The sequence below is a fragment of the Bubalus bubalis genome, chromosome 15 (genome assembly GCF_019923935.1).
Source record: "Bubalus bubalis isolate 160015118507 breed Murrah chromosome 15, NDDB_SH_1, whole genome shotgun sequence".
Classification (NCBI taxonomy): Eukaryota; Metazoa; Chordata; class Mammalia; order Artiodactyla; family Bovidae; genus Bubalus; species Bubalus bubalis.
The window spans coordinates 25,911,115-25,927,449 of NC_059171.1; the positions used below are offsets into that span (position 1 = coordinate 25,911,115).

Below are 16,335 nucleotides of genomic sequence, written 5' to 3' on the forward strand. Positions count from 1 at the left end.
GTTAGGCTATCATTAAAGTTACTGCTAAATCAATGAAGGCAATCATTTAAAATTTATCCCTAAAATAAGCTTGAAGTTAAAAAACATCATGACGATGAGTATGAGCCAACTCGACCATAAAACTCCTTGGATTTACATGTCAAATTCTGTTCTCTTTTTATGATCAATTTTGCCTTAAGTACACATTCTCAGCAAACAAAGAACAATTACTCCATGACTACTACTTCAATTTCATGATCAGGTTTCATTTTATTCTCTTTATCATTGTTCTCTAAGCAAACCCTATTTATGTTACTAAAAATAGGGAAGTATGTCATTTTACTGAAACAACAAGGCATTTTTTTGACTAGGAAAAATTCCTGAAGCTGGTGTTTCCTATGGCTTCTCAATAAACTCCGTGTTTTTCCTACTGGTACTTGACTTATTTTAGAAATGTGTACATTTCATTTTCTTCTGCACTGCTAAAGTAAGCAATTGCCTAATACTTTTAGCTGAAGCTGCTACTCTAAAGGTAAAGAACATATTTTCCAAAACATTATTTTATCAACTCCTGTAACAATTTCTCTTTTGTATGTCTCCTCCATTCCCCCAAAATACAACTCTTTAAAGTGAAGCCAAGACCATTTTACTCTGAAAAGCACAAATGAAACAATCTGTACTAAATATATTAAAACTCCAATCTTCAAGATCTCCATATACTGTTTTTAAAAAACAGATATGTTCTTCCTAGTAGCTACTAACTGGATATAGTCAGTTTTTAAAAGATTTTTAAAACTATAAATAAAAGCTCTTTATGGAGGCTGTTTACATAATTAAAATTATAATGAAACATTCAGGGTTACTTTATTGGATACTATAAAGTGACTAAGAACTCAAGCAGAGTAACCAAAGCCTTATAGTTGCATAATGTCTGCTGTGCTTAGTCACTCAGTTGTGTCTGATTCTTTTCGACTCCATGGACTGTAGCCTGGCAGGAGTGGGTAGCCATTCCCTTCTCAAGGAGATCTTCCTGATCCAGGGACCAAACCCAGGTCTCCTGCATTGCAGGCAGATTCTTTACCATCTGAGCCATTGAGAAGTCCTACCAATTATCTCTTTAACCACTGACTCTAATCGAAGTTCCCTACCAAACTACTTTCATCTTCAAAGACTCTCCTCTCCCACCAACCAGACTAAACCTCACTGTTCATTAACTATGACATGTTTTAAACCACCGCAGGGTCTTTGCAAATGCTGTGCCTTTTGTTTCAAAGGCTAATATCCCTTTTTCTTCACTTAGCGATGTGTTATATGGGTATCAGAGAAAACAGTACCCTCACTGGCCTTCCAAGACACTTCTCCCAACCATTATGTATCTGTTTGATGTTTTCACCATTCTCTGTTTTTTGCAGAGCATTCATTGTCTCTGGTAACTTAGATGGTGAAGAATCCATGTGCAATGCAGGAGACCTGGGTTTGATCCCTGGGTGGGGAAGATCCCTTGAAGAAGGGAATGGCTACATACTTCAGTATTCTTGCCTGGAGAATCCCATGGTCAGAGGAGCCTGGCAGGCTACAGTCCACGGGGTTGCAAAGAGTTGTACACAATTGAGCAACTAACACTTTCACTTTCATAGAGCTGCAGTTGTGTAACTGAGTATCTTGTTTAATGATAGACTGTCCATGTAACCCAAGAGCATGCACCACAGCTTCCCCGTTCATTTCTATATATCCAGCAATTAGCACAATGCCCAGTAGAGAGGAGGCAATTAATAAAAACTTACTGTCTGATTCCTACCCTAGTTACTACCCCAGTGCTGGCTTTGTGACTGTTTCATAATATTCTAACTAATCTGCCTCTTGAGTCTCACCTTATAGTTGCCAGCTTAGTCCTAAAGCCCAACTACCAGCTTATTCCTAAATTCCTTTCAAAAATATGAGCCCTTCTACCAAAACAATAAAATTCAAACTTCCAAGTTTCATGGTTCTCTACAATTTAGCTACAATTGAACTTTTCAGCCTTCTTCTTCATGAATACCACAGCCCATCCAAACCAAACCAATTCTTTTCCTTTCCTGTCACTTATTCAACAAAATATGAATTGTGTTAGATGCTTGTGACAACATACAGTCTGTCTTCCACTTTTATAAAAGTTTAAAGCTAGGGTTGGGGAGTAGGGGACAAGCACCTAATCCTCCAAATATATAAACTATTTTAAGTGTAAGAAGGAAAAGGAGGAAGAAGCTATGTGAGTGTAAAAGGGTTTAACCAGTTCTAGTTTGGAGGTTTGGGAATAATTTATGTATGGAAATGTTTAATGTCAAGTTATAAAACAAAAGAAAGACAATTTTATTCTGTATAACTCTACTTAGAATTTTCTATTCTTCTTCTTTCTTTACATACATATTTTAAATCTTGTACTCCATCATGGCTGGAGCAATCTGATAACATGTATTAAGACCCACAAACGTGTGCCTGCTCTGACTCATGACACCATTTTGAGGATTTACTGTTTTGCAATGTGCTTGCTGAACCTCTACTTATTAAATCAAGTCAAAGAAAAATCTGAAATAAGGTCTGAAAAGTATTAGTAAATTATTGATACCTTCTCAGATTATCTAGGCTACCAAATACTTTAAGAATAAGAGAATGTGGCAATAATCCATTTTAAGTAACAGGAAAATATCCACAGTAAAAGAAATTAAATGACAGAGGGAAGTTCTCTAAGTCCACAATTCTCTTACATTTTGCTGATTTTATGGAAAAAAAAAAAGTAAAAGATTAAAAAAAAAAATCTTATTAAAGCTTGAAGAAACAAAAATTTGTCTTTTGCTATCCTACACCATGCTTATTTTGTGTTATTTAAAAGAATTCAGTTTATCAATTAAAAGACAAAATATATCAAAAGGCAGGATTTCTGGGGGAAAAAAATCCTAATTCAATCTAAGTTTCAAACTCAAAAATAACTTCCAGATTATTCAGATAACATTAAAATCGCAACCTTGTCTGCAGGCAGCTTAAAGAAGACATTTTAGGTTTAAAAACTTATATTTAAGACATGACACGATTTAAAACTCTGAGAACACAGGTGAAACATTTCCTAACATAAACCATACTGTTTTCTTAGGTCAGTCTCCCAAGGCAATAAATATTAAAGTAAACAAATGGAATGTAATCAAACACAAGCTTTTGCATAGTAAAAAAAACTAAACAAAAAGCCAGTCTATTGACAATGAAAAATACTTGCATATGATGTGACTGACAAAGACTTAATTTCCAAAATATACAAACAGCTCATACAACTAAATAAGAACAACAAAAAACCTAATCCAAAAAATGGGCAGAAAACCTAAACAGACATTTCTCCGAACACATACAGATAGCAAATAATTGCTAATTATTAGAGAAATGCTAGTTAAAATTACAATGACCACCAGTCAGAATGGCCACCATTAAAAGTCTACAAACAAATAATGGAGATGGTGTGGAGAAAAGGAACCCTCCTACGCTGTTGATGGGAATGTAAACTGGTGTGACCACTGTAGAAAACAGTATAGAAGTTGCTCAAAAAACTAGAGTTGCCATATGACCCAGCAATCCCACTCCTGGAGATATAGCCAGACAAATAATTCAAAGAGATGCACGCACCCCTATGTTCACAGCAGCACTATTCACAACAGCCAAGACATGGAAACAACCTAAATGTCCAATGACAGATGAACAGATAAAGATGTGGTATATATACACAAGAGAATACTGCTCAGCCATAAAGAAGATTGTGAAATAAAGCCATCTGCTGCAACATGGATTGACCTAGAGATATACTAAGTGAATTAAGTCAGAAAGAGAAACATAAATACCGTATGATTTAACTTACATGTGGAATCTAAAATATGACACAAATGAACTTATCTATGAAACAGACTCAAAGTCACAGAGAACAGACTTGTGGCTGCCAAAAAGGAGGAGGGCTGGGGGAGGGATGGATTGGGAATACAGGATTAGCAGATGCTAACTATTAACTAGAGAATGGATAACCAACAAGGTCCTATGAAAAAAACAGCACAGGGAACTATATTCAATATCCCATAATAACCCATAAAGGAAAGGAATATGAAAAGGAATATATATATATATATATTTGTTGAATTTGTTATAATTTTATATATATATAAATGAATCACTTTGCTGTATAGAAATTAACACATTATAAATCAACTATACTTCAATAAAATAATATTGGAGTGGGTTGCCATTCCCTTCTCCAGGGGATCTTACCCACCCAGGAATTGAACCCAGGTCTCCTGCATCGGAGATGGATTCTTTACCAACTGAGCTATCAGGGAAGTCCATATATAAATTAATCACTTTACTGTACAGCAGAAATTAACACATTATAAAACTTCAATAAAATAGATACATTAAATATTTTGTGTAAATCCCTTATTCACACCTTTTAGTTGCAAAGTTCTCCTGCTCAAGTGACACAAGATACTGAAATTTTTTTTAATGTGGATCATTTTTTAAAGTTTTGAATTTGTTACAATATTGCTTCCTTTTTTATGTTTTGGTTTTTTGGCCCCAAGGGATATGGGATTTTAGCTCCCCAACTAGGGATCAAACTTGCACTCCCTGCACTGAAAGGTGAAGTTTTAACCCCTGGACTGCCAGGGAAGTCCTTGAATATGTTAAGTAAGTAACACATAAAACCCCAAGTGCATGCTTAGTCATTCAGTCATGTCTGACTCTTTGCAAACACATGGACTGCAGCCCACCAGGCTCCTCTGTCCATGGAATTTTCCAGGCAAGAATACTGGAGTGGGTTGCTATGCCCTCATCCAGAAGACCTTCCCAACACAGGGATCGAACCCAGGTCTCCCACACTGCAGGCGGATTCTTTACCATCTAAGCCACCAGGGAAGCCCAAAACCCCAAACATCCTTTCCCAAATCTTGAGAAAAAAGAACAAAGCTGGAGGCTTCACATTCCTTGATTTCAAACTATATGACAAAGCTATAGTAATCAAAACAGTATGCTACTGGCATAAAAATAGACACACAGATTAATGGAACAGAATAGAGAGCTCAAACTGAAGCATATATGGTAAATTAATTTATGACAAAGGAGGCAAGAATATACAATGGAAAAAGAACAGTCACTTTCCAACAAATGGTGCTGGGAAAACTGGACAATTACATGCAAACAAATGAAACTGGACCAGTCCTCACCCCAGATACAAAAATTAACTCAAAACGAATTAAAGACTTGAACTTTAAAACCTGGAAATATAAAACTTTAAAAAACAGACACACACACAAGCAGTAAATTCTTGACATACGTCGTTGTGAGGATTTTTTACATCTGATACCAAAATAAATTCAAACACAAAGGTAACAAAAGCAAAAATAAACATCAAACTAAAAAGCCCCTGCACAGTAAGGGAAACTATCAACAAGATGAAAAGTAACCTACCAAGTGGGAGAAAATATTGCAAACCACATATATAAGGGGTTAATATCCAAAATACAGAAAGAACACATATCAACTCAGTATCAAAAAAAAAAAAACCCCACCAAACAATTTGATTTAAAAATGGGCAGAGGACCTGAATAAATGTTTTTCCAAGGAAGACATACATAGGGCTAAGAGGTACATGAAAACATGCTTGACATCACTAATCATCAGAGAAACATACACAAATCAAAACAATGGTATCATCTCATACCTGTTAGAATGGTTATCATTAAAAAGGTAAGAAGTATTAGCAAGAATGTGGAGAAAGGGAAACTCTTGATGCATTGCTGGTAGTTAAGTAAATTGGTACAATCACTATGGAAGACACTAAGTGGATTCTTCAAACAATTAAAAATAGAACCCAGTATGACCCAGCTATTCCACTTAAATTTATCTGAAGGAAATGAAAATTCTAACTTGAAAAAATATAGGTAAACCCATGTTTACTGCAGCATTACTTATAATACCAAGCAACCTAAATGGCCATCAGTGGATGAATGAATAAAGAAAATGTGATTACACACACACAGAGTTATTTAACCATTAAAAAAATGAAATTGTACTATCTGCATGTTGAGGGCAGTATGCCAAGTGAATTAAGCCAGACCAAAAACAAACAAACAAACAAATACCACATGATCTCACTTATATGTGGACTCTAAAACAAAACAAAAAATGCTCACGGATACAAAGAAGAGATGGGGTGGGTGGGACTGGATGAAGGGTCAAAAGGTACAAACTTCCAGTTATAGAATAAATAAAGCCATGGAGTATAATGTATAGCATGGGGACTACAATTAAGAGTAAATCTCATCACAAGAGAAAAAAACTGCAACTATGTGTGGCAATGAACGTCAAGTACACCTATTAAGGTGACCATTTCACAATATATACAAATATCAAATCATTATGTTGTACACCTAAAACTAATGTTCTGCTATATGTTAATTACATCTCAATTTGGCAACTCACTCCAGTGTTCTTGCCTGGAGAATCCCAGGGACGCGGGGAGCCTGGTGGGCTGCAGTCTATGGGGTCGCACAGAGTCGGACACGACTGAAGTGACTTAGCAGCAGTAGCAGAACAAAAAGTATCATTAATATCCTTAGTAAAATTAAAAACTGTGGAACTGCATTCATAAAATAAGAACAGAATGCTATACAAAATATTCAGAAAAAGAAGAGTGACAGAGGTCTTTCTTTCGGAAACTGAAAAATAACATCAGAGACTATTTTTAAACCACAGAAGATTTCTCTGGGAGAAAATCTCCCAGATTGTAGAAAACAAAGATAATATGATGGAAAATAGAGAAATGATAAGAAAATTGGAAGTCTGATCCAGGAGGTCTAATACCTGAATAACAGAAGTTCCAGAAAGAATAAACAGTGAACATAAAGAAGAAACTGTTAAAGAAATAATTGTAATTCAAGAAAAATTCCCAGACCTGGAGGCCATGAACTTCTAAATTTAAAGAGTCCAATATGAAGAACTGATCTCCTTAAAAGGAAATAAAACCAGTCAATCCTAGAGGAAGTCAACCTGAATATTCACTGGAAGGACTGATGCTGAAGCTCCAACACTTTGTCCACCTGATGCCAAGAGCCAACTCATTAGAAAAGACCCTGATGTTGGGAAAGATTGAAGGCAAAAAGGTGAAGAGGGTGGCAGAGGATAAGATGGTTAGAAAGCATCACTGACTCAATGGACATGAACTTGAGCAAACTCCAGGAGATAGTGGAAGAGAGGGAAGTCTGGCATGCTGCAGTCCATAGGGTTGCAAAGAGTCGGACACAACTTCGTGACTAACAGCAACAATAAACATGAAAAATTAAAACAGACCTACACAAGGGCATTGTCACTGTAAAATTTCAGACAACGGGCACCAAAAAACCTCCCTCCTCCCCATTGCTAGAGAGGAAAACAAAACACCTGTACAAAAGACGTTGTTGCTGCTAAGGCGCTTCAGTCGTGTCTGACCCTGTGCAACCCCATAGACGGCAGACCACCAGGCTCCTCCGTCCATGGGATTTTCCAGCCAAGAGTACTGGAGTGGGTTGCCATTGCCTTCTGTGGTATAAAAGATGAGGAATTAAAAAAAAAAAAAAAAAGTCTTCTGACTTCTACAACAAAATTCTGGAGTAGTTTTCAAATGAGAGTACCATGCCTAGCAATACCATCACTCAAGTATGAAAGTAAAATACAGAATTTCAGATGTGAAAAAAATTTACCTTCAAAGCACCCTACCTTATAAAGCCACTGAAGAATATGCTTTACCAAGTAAGATAATAAAGGAATGCATAATATTATGTCCAAGTCCAGATTTTTTGAGGAAGATAAAACTGATAGAAAAATCAATTTTGAAAAGAGGTTTATAAACTGGCAAAGAGTCTGAAGCGGAATTAATGAAAAAGTCATTAAGGAAAACAACAAAGCAAATGGCGGGAAAGTGGCCAGTATCAATTCCAGAGAAAACAAATATTGAATACTAAACATACTACAAATCTACCTTATTTGAAACAAGGTGCTAAATTAACTCAGCACTTACTTGATGTTAAGTTCAGACACTAACACACAATTTATAAAAGATTAAAGAGTTGAGAAAAAGTCCCATAAACAAGTAATAATTTCAAATACAATATGGATGGCATTTCAAGTAAGTGGGAGAAAACAGTTTTTCAATAAATCATGTGGGCTATTTTGGGGACAGGGAGAGGAGCTACTTTCTATTTCCAAATAAATCCTCGATGGATTCAAACAGAAGAAATAAAGTCACAGAGGTCCTAGAAGAAATTAGGTAAATGGCATATAAACCTATTATGAGAAAGAACTTTTAAATAAAATACAGTCAGTACCATAAAGGAAAAGCTTAGTAATAACTGACTAAATATGTAAATCATTCCTTTGGCATGTGTGTGCATGCTCAGACATTGTGACCCCATGGACTAGCCCAGTAGGCTCCTCTGCCCAAGGAAGTTTTCAAGCAAGAATATTGGGAGTGTGTTGCTATTTCCTACTTAAGGGGATCTTCCTGACCCAGAGATCTTCCCGACCCTGTGTCTCCTGCATTGGCAAGCGGATTCTTTAATACTTTGCCACCTGGGAAGCCTTCATTCCTTTGGGGCAAAGGGGAAAAAAAGAGAATCCTAAGTGCTACTTTAAGGCATAAAAAAAATAATTATTTTATCCTCTATTCAATTTCATTAGTAAAACATACTCATAACTCTTAGCACAAAATGAGATACTTTTCTTCTTTCTGGAAAGGCATTAAGACCAGTCATCCCACCTAAGAGCATAAGGTATATAAACCTAAATCTAGAGAACCAATTAGGCTTTCATCAACTCTAGGCTGACTGTCTATCAGGTTTTCAATGACTAATCTTTTCGACAGTTCTGAACCCTTTTCCATAGCCCTTACCCTGATGTATCTTAACAAATAAAGATTTGGGGTCCAGAATTTCAGAAGCTTATCAATTACCTGTTTAATAACCTGGGTTTCCAAATTTTAGTTGATAAGCACAACTTATTTAAAAAAATACTGACTTAAGCCATTATAGTCATGGAAATCTCTGGCCTGTTTTCCACTGAAGACTGTGGCTAACTATTTTATATATCCAAAGAGCTCCAGTCTTTTATAAGGATATCCTATGACAATTAATTAAAAAGTAAGTGTTAAGTGTAAACTGTATTTAAATAGGAGAAAGAAAACAGGAGAAAACTTAGACATGAAATGCTCTGTATGACAAATGAAAATTCTCACTGAATTTACTAACATCTCATTAGTCAAAAATGACACTATATTACTTGATAATTAACACAGAAATACAATGATAACGACTGTTAAAAACAATCTCCATCTGGAAACACACCTTTTATCTCTAATATCAAAGTATAATTAAGTATAAATTGCTATATGGTAATAAGGCCTTTAAGAAAAATATTAAGATCTAAAATGTTATTGAATAAAATAAGCAAAGTGGAATGACTTCATAACTTAAATGCAAGAGCAGTTGGCAAATACATACTTTTGTGAAAAGCCAAAACTAACCCCCATAGGGAAATTATATTAATGTATGCTCCAACATGTTTATCATACACATTCAAAATATTACTTCCATACTTTGTTTTTATCTACAACTGAAAACTGGTCCAAGGATTATTCTAGAACAGCTTTTAAATTTCAGACACACTGTATCTGATAAACTATTCGGCTATACTAAATTAAATCCCACCACAGTAATCTTTTTTGACAGATGTTGCATACTTCATGGTAAACAGATTTGTAACTTATCCTATAAATCTATAGGGCTGTGTATAAACTGATAAAAACATTCTTAACATACATTTTTATAAAGATAAGACTATCACATGTGCCATTTAGTGAAGAATCCTATCAACAGAGAATGTTCCAAATCACAAATGGAAAGGGTTATTTAATAAACAACCATGGGCTTTAAAATGCATAGCATTTGATATGTGTCCACTAGGGGAAAGAAAGCAAGACAGAGACAAATCCTTCCCCCTAGCCCTAAAAAAGATCAAATATCAAATAACTAAATTAATTAGAAGCAGAGATAGGCCAGCGTAAACTAGTAAATGGAGTGATTTGTCATAATTAGTATACGATGGAAGAGTCTACTTAAAGATATTTTAGAGAGCTATCAGGGTTCAGTGAAACTTCAATCCAAATTACTTCTCTAATTTTTCTGTATACAAATTATGTCCATGTTATTCTAATTACTCTGTATTTTTCTTCAAAATGCCTATTCTAGTTATAATCTTATCTTTATTTAATATCTGTTTCTTCCTCTGGATTTTAAGCTCTGAGGCTGTGTTCTCTACTTTCTATCTAGTGCCTGGCACTTACTCACATCTGTAATATTTTCTTCTTTCAAAAATTTTCATAGTTAAACTATTAACTAATTATATCATACTATATCAAACTCTTAACTAATTATATCATAATCTGTATCATATGCATGGACTACCCCGAACACTACTTTTTAAAAAGTTCTACACATCCTTTAAATGACAGAATTACAGAAATAGCAAACAGGTGAATGGTTGCCAAGGGTTCATAAGAGGCGAGAAGGAAGTGGGTACAGGTATAAAAGAGCAATCTGAGGAATTTGTGTGGTGTCAGAAATGTTCTATATCTGAATGTATCAATATCAATAGGGTGGTTGTGTATTTTACTATGGTTCACCAAATGTTACCATTGAAGGAAATTGTAAAGGGCACAGAGGATTTCTTCATTAATTCTTACATCAGAAATATTGAGAGGAGCTCTGAAAATTACAGGTGCTGAGATCTGCCCCTTTCCATTCTGAGAATGCTTTAATTTTTTAGGGGTTGGACCTGGGAAGTTTTAAACCAGATTCTCAAGTCTTGATCCCAGAGATTCTGATTCAGAAGGTCTGTGGTAAAGCCAGAAAAATCCATTCTTAAGTTTAAGTTATACTGGTGGTTTTTTAAGTTCTCCAGATGATTCTGATGCATAGCTAGGTTTAAAAACCTCTGAACTAGAGAACAGTAATTTTTTCTATGTACTGTTTGAATGTAAACAATAGCTAGTTTGGTCATTATCATGGATTCCAAGTCCCTGGTGTCTGACTGAAGATATTTGCTATATTTATAAAAGCCCAACTCAGATGCTTAACATTATTCCAGTCATATTTCTAACCCATTAAAGCAGTTCTAAAAACATGAAGAAGCCTAGGCCCCTGGACTGAGTCCTATTGACCCCCATACTCTCTGGTACCACCCCCCAAACCTTACAATCTGAGACATCACTGTTGCACTAAGAAGAACTGTTTATTCACATGAAGCTATACGTTATGCTTGTCCTCTACCCTGTTAATTCACTGCATACTAAAAATATTCAGTCACTCATTTTTCAATCCATTACCCTAGCAGGCTATAACTATGTGCCTAAAAAAATTTTGTGACCTGATGCAATGGTTCTCAATCTTGGATGTGCTTTGGAATAATCACCCTAACTGCAACAGTAAAGTAGCCCTATTCAGTGTAACACAGAAGCCCTACACAGCATAACACAGAAAATTGGATTCAGAAAGTTTGTGGTGGCTTCAGGGAATCTATAGTTGTAAGATAAAAAACAAAACTCTACAGATTCTGCACAAAAAATGAAACACTGACTCATGGTTTTTTCCATCTTTATCCTCTGGCTCAAATGATACACTAATAACAAATTAGTCTAAATCGGCTATTTCTAAAAATATCAATTGCGCACAATGAAAAAGAAAGAATTTATAACCAGGGTCAAGACAATGAATGCCAGAGAGCTATTAGCTCAGAATCTTGCATTAAATAAGACCTAAGCTGCTTAATGTCTCTGAGCCTTCAGTTTCTCAGCTATAAACGGGGAGCTACAAAACAAAGGAGTTGTACTGAATCAGTGTTGCATAAAACTGGGTTTCCAGAGTCAGTCATATGGTTCCACGGAGTCAGGAGGAAAGCAGAACAGAAGTGCAGGCAAAACAAAGTGAAAGGGCTCTTCCTTTATCTGCTTGTGCATATACATAAATATGTATGCTTACATAGATAATACTGCATTTCAGGACTAATGACTGTTAGGAATTTCCATGCATTCCTTAAGGGAACTAGATTGGGAACCAGATTTTTAAAATTGTATCAGTATATCTGCTAGCTATAATAAAGTACTAAATAAGGTCAAAGCTTCAACTCCCAAAGGAAAAGACCCATGTTCACACTAGAATTCTAACTCTAAATAACCACTTCAATGACAACCCACTAAAATAAGGCAAGCAATAATGGATGACTTAGTGAAAATCAAAGGCTCTAAAGAAAAACTTCGGTGTACATACAATTCCTAAGAGGCAAACATTAACGTAGTAAGTTTTTAAACATTTAAGGAGCATTTACTGTTTGACTTCATCTGTGGTCAAGGGGCACTGCCATTTTTCAATTTCTAATACATAAAATCAGTTTCTAATAAGTTACATAAGTTTCACAATTTTTTCCCCAACAATTTCTTCACACAACAGAGAAAATTTCAATTGAAATTCTCCATAACTTTTCCATGTTTCAACATTTTAGGATGTCACAGGAGTTTACTATGAGAATTCAAATATATAATTAAATAAAATTAATTCAACTAACTGAAATAATTACCAAATGTGGTCTTTTCAACAGCATTTCCAATTTACTAAGGACTAATTCCTTAAGTGAACTCCTGTTGAAAACCATTCTAAAACTGGTCATCGCTCTTTTTTCCCTATGTAATGGTATAAAAGTATTCTTTTAAAAGGTAACTCTCTGACAATCATAATACTGCCTTCAAGTAATTTTCAAAAATCATGCTTTCCCACACATATAGAAAATAAGAAGGATCTGAAGCATCCCAGAATTCAAACAAAAGTTAGGATTTTTAATAAATCACTATGACATTTCCTTTTTCTACTATAGCACAGAGAAATACAATAGAAATCCAATTAACTGGAATCCTGGTAACTGCAACTTTACAATAAATGAAAAGTTTATAGGAATTTAAAAGTAGAAAGTATAAATTAAATAAGTATTCTTACTTAATGCTGATACACTGATGGATGCGACAGAAAGTCTCAAATATGAAGAGACGGGCATTTTCAATGAAATCCTCAAGACAAGCCACCAAGAAGAAATCATTCACTAGTACCTATATGAATAAAATATAAGAGGAAAAAATTATAAGTGCTGATGAGCAATTTTAAAAATTTGTCTCAAATATGTTTTTTGTTCTTTACTCATTATTCCTTTCACTACAACTCTCTCATCTAATATCACAGGTTCTACTTCATAGCACTTTTCACAACACTATATTCAAGTCTCTAAAAATGCAAATAAGAAGAAAATGAATGCTAAAAACTACATTTCCTTGTTCCACTGATGACCTGATCAGCCTTATGACAAAGAAGCTTTGTCCTGTCATTAATCTATAGAAATGCTCTGTAGATAATGTATTTCCAGCTTTTTAAAGTAGATATGGACTAAAGATATGCATACTTCTGTGATAATAAGTAGAGCGGAAAGCCACAGGAGAAAAAAATTCAAAGGGTGACACCTATTTCACAGATGTATCATAATTAAAAGAGAATATTTTAACTTCAAGAACAGCAACCAAGTGCCCCACTGCCTGGCACGGCCTACTTAGTATTACAATAAACACCAATATTTAATAATGTCACATTTGACTGCATGTACACAAGTTGCTATACTACATATACCCAAGTTGTTACAAATTTTGTTCAATGTTTGAAAATCATCTCTAAAGGTATACTTACTTACACATTTGGTAAATGCATTTAACAAGTAATCCTTAGTTTTTCAAAACTTGCAAACTAACTTACTAAGAAAAAAGACTGTAAGCCCAACTTTTTCAGATGCTCTGACAGTACCTTAGTTTCTGCCAGCTAACAGAAGACACTAGTTTAAAAATTCACTCTTAGCTTGACTGATTTATAGCAAATGTTAAAATACAATCGTAAGAAAAATTTCAAATTAGGCCTGCTTATGTAACAAGCTGGAATCACAAATGTGATGTAAAACTTGATATAATCTTGCTTATACATATAAAGCATTTCACATATTTTTATTCATTCAGGATAAGACATGAAATTATGTGTGAATTTATAAAGCCCTTAATGTTTTAATCAACTGTTAACAAAAGGGGTAGACACATATTAATAACATTAGAAATGTCTTCGACCCAACACATTTCTAAACAGTCTGCCATTTTAAGATTAATAAACATTTCTGACATAATTAATAAAACCCTGTTAATTCTTATAATACCCCCAAATTAAAGAATTATTAATTTGTAAGCAAAAATGTATACTTACTGATTCACATTCCCTTAGCTTTTTCTGAGCCCCATCAAAGTCAAAATTAACATATAAGCATTCAACAAATTCTGTAATTGGGTCTTTATATGTGTAAGACTCCTGTAAAATTAAGTCAAAGGTTAAGCTGGATTTGATTCAACACTGTTTAGTAGTACACAGCCCCCAATCTTCCTATTTTCTCCTCCCTTACCATTAGTTTCTAACAAATTACCAAGTACTATCTTCTCAAAGCAACTGCTCATATCCTAATTCATAGCCACATCTTAACCTTATAATGCCTTCTAAACCAAGTTCTCTAAATGGTCATCCTAGAACCATTCCAAAAGCTTTCAAATTCCTCTACAGCCAAGTCTCCCTTAGTCAATAAACAGTGATGAACTTCTCCAAGTAAAAGTGTATTCATATTCTGATGAATAAAACTGCCTTTTTCTATCTAAATTATTCTCAGATAAAATAAATATTTAAGTTCTTTTTGAACCCACAGTTAGTTATTGTTGAGTTATTGTTTAGTTATATTCACTAAAAACCAAGCAGTAGTGCTATAGCTTCTGCACAAGATAGGTACTATTAAAATTATGTAAAGATTAACTACTTTGGTATTATATAGGTAGTGTCCTTCAAAAAAAAAATCCAGGCTCCGGATCTCCTTTACTTTATGCAGTAAGAGCAACACTAATATACAATATATATTAAGTATCCAACTAGCAGAGAGCAGTATTCATTCATGCCACATCTACCATAAATATATCTTGAACTGAAAGGCAGCATATGCCCACTTGGGGCTCTTTTCATGTATATTTTCCTCCTATTTTTTAAAAGATTTTTAGCCTACCAACAGGGGCTTCCCTGATAGCTCAGTTGGTAAAGAATCTGCCTGCAATGCAGGAGACCCTGGTTTGATCCCTGGGTTGGAAAGATCCCCTGAAAGGCCACCCACTCCAGTATTCTGGCCTGGAGAATTCCATGGACTGTATAGGCCACGGGGTTGAGGACAGTGGGACACGACTGATCGACTTTCACTTTCACTCTTTTCACCGTTAAGAACTAAGAGTCCTACTTCTTCAAGAAAAAGAGGTTAAAGTTTAGGCACATTTTAAAAATCAATAAAGATTTTACTTTTTACCTGCTGAATAACTTTGACCAGATCTTTTAGCACCTGCCGGCGTTTTCGAACATCTTTGTTTGTTATGACTGCTGTGGTCAAATAGCGGAGAATATGTGGACACATTGTTTGAATTGCATTAAGATACCTAAATAAAAACACGCAATTTACTTAGTAACTTACCAAGTTTTATAGATCTATAATCATCTGTGATTTAAAGAAAACACTTGAGCAGCCTGTCAGACTGCACTGTTTCAGTAACCAAGGATTGTAAAAAAATTACAAATGAGTATTATTAGGGCCATCTTCACCAAGAAAAAGTTTAAATGGTAAGAATGCTAGCTGGTATTTCTCAATTTGGAGTGAGATGAGAGACTCACTTAAGAGGTAAATAATTCTATTACCACTGCTGAGTAAAAGGATTTTGAAAGGCTCTTATATAAGCCATCAGTCTGTTTCAAAAGATTTCATTTACCTGTAAGAACAAATGTTATGAAAAGCTATGTGCAAAACACTCCTTATAATTAAGAGAATCAGGCGCTTACACAAATTGAATTAAAAACAATTAATTTCAGGGGATGGAAGACTGGAAACTATTCTGATGATAAGCAGCTGACCACCCTGGTCATTCGGTATTTATCCTGTATTTCTTTTGCTCAATTTCCTTTTACAGCTCTCTAATTTTTATCCAGTAAGAACCTTTGAGCACCACGTTGGAAATATTTGTCAATAAAGTCCATTTCTCTTAGTTGAATCTTCAAGCTCCAAAGTACCCATCTAGCTCTATCTCCCAGCATACCACTGACTGCCTCCTGCTTTCCTCACTTCTCATTAAAGCTCACTCCACATGAACTGCTCTCCCAAACACATCCCTCTGAA

General features: G+C 34.9%; 1 protein-coding gene across 1 annotated transcript in view; it reads right to left on the reverse strand.

Annotated features, from left to right (window-relative positions):
- Positions 1-16,335, reverse strand: part of EIF3E (eukaryotic translation initiation factor 3 subunit E) — a 48,212-nt gene that overhangs the window by 3,028 nt on the left and 28,849 nt on the right. The window contains exons 8-10 of the mRNA XM_006075685.3: positions 15,478-15,604; positions 14,352-14,453; positions 13,059-13,168 (exon numbers count right to left, since the gene is read on the reverse strand). Coding sequence (XP_006075747.1) covers positions 13,059-13,168; positions 14,352-14,453; positions 15,478-15,604 — 339 coding nt within the window. The remainder of the gene's footprint in view (positions 1-13,058; positions 13,169-14,351; positions 14,454-15,477; positions 15,605-16,335) is intronic.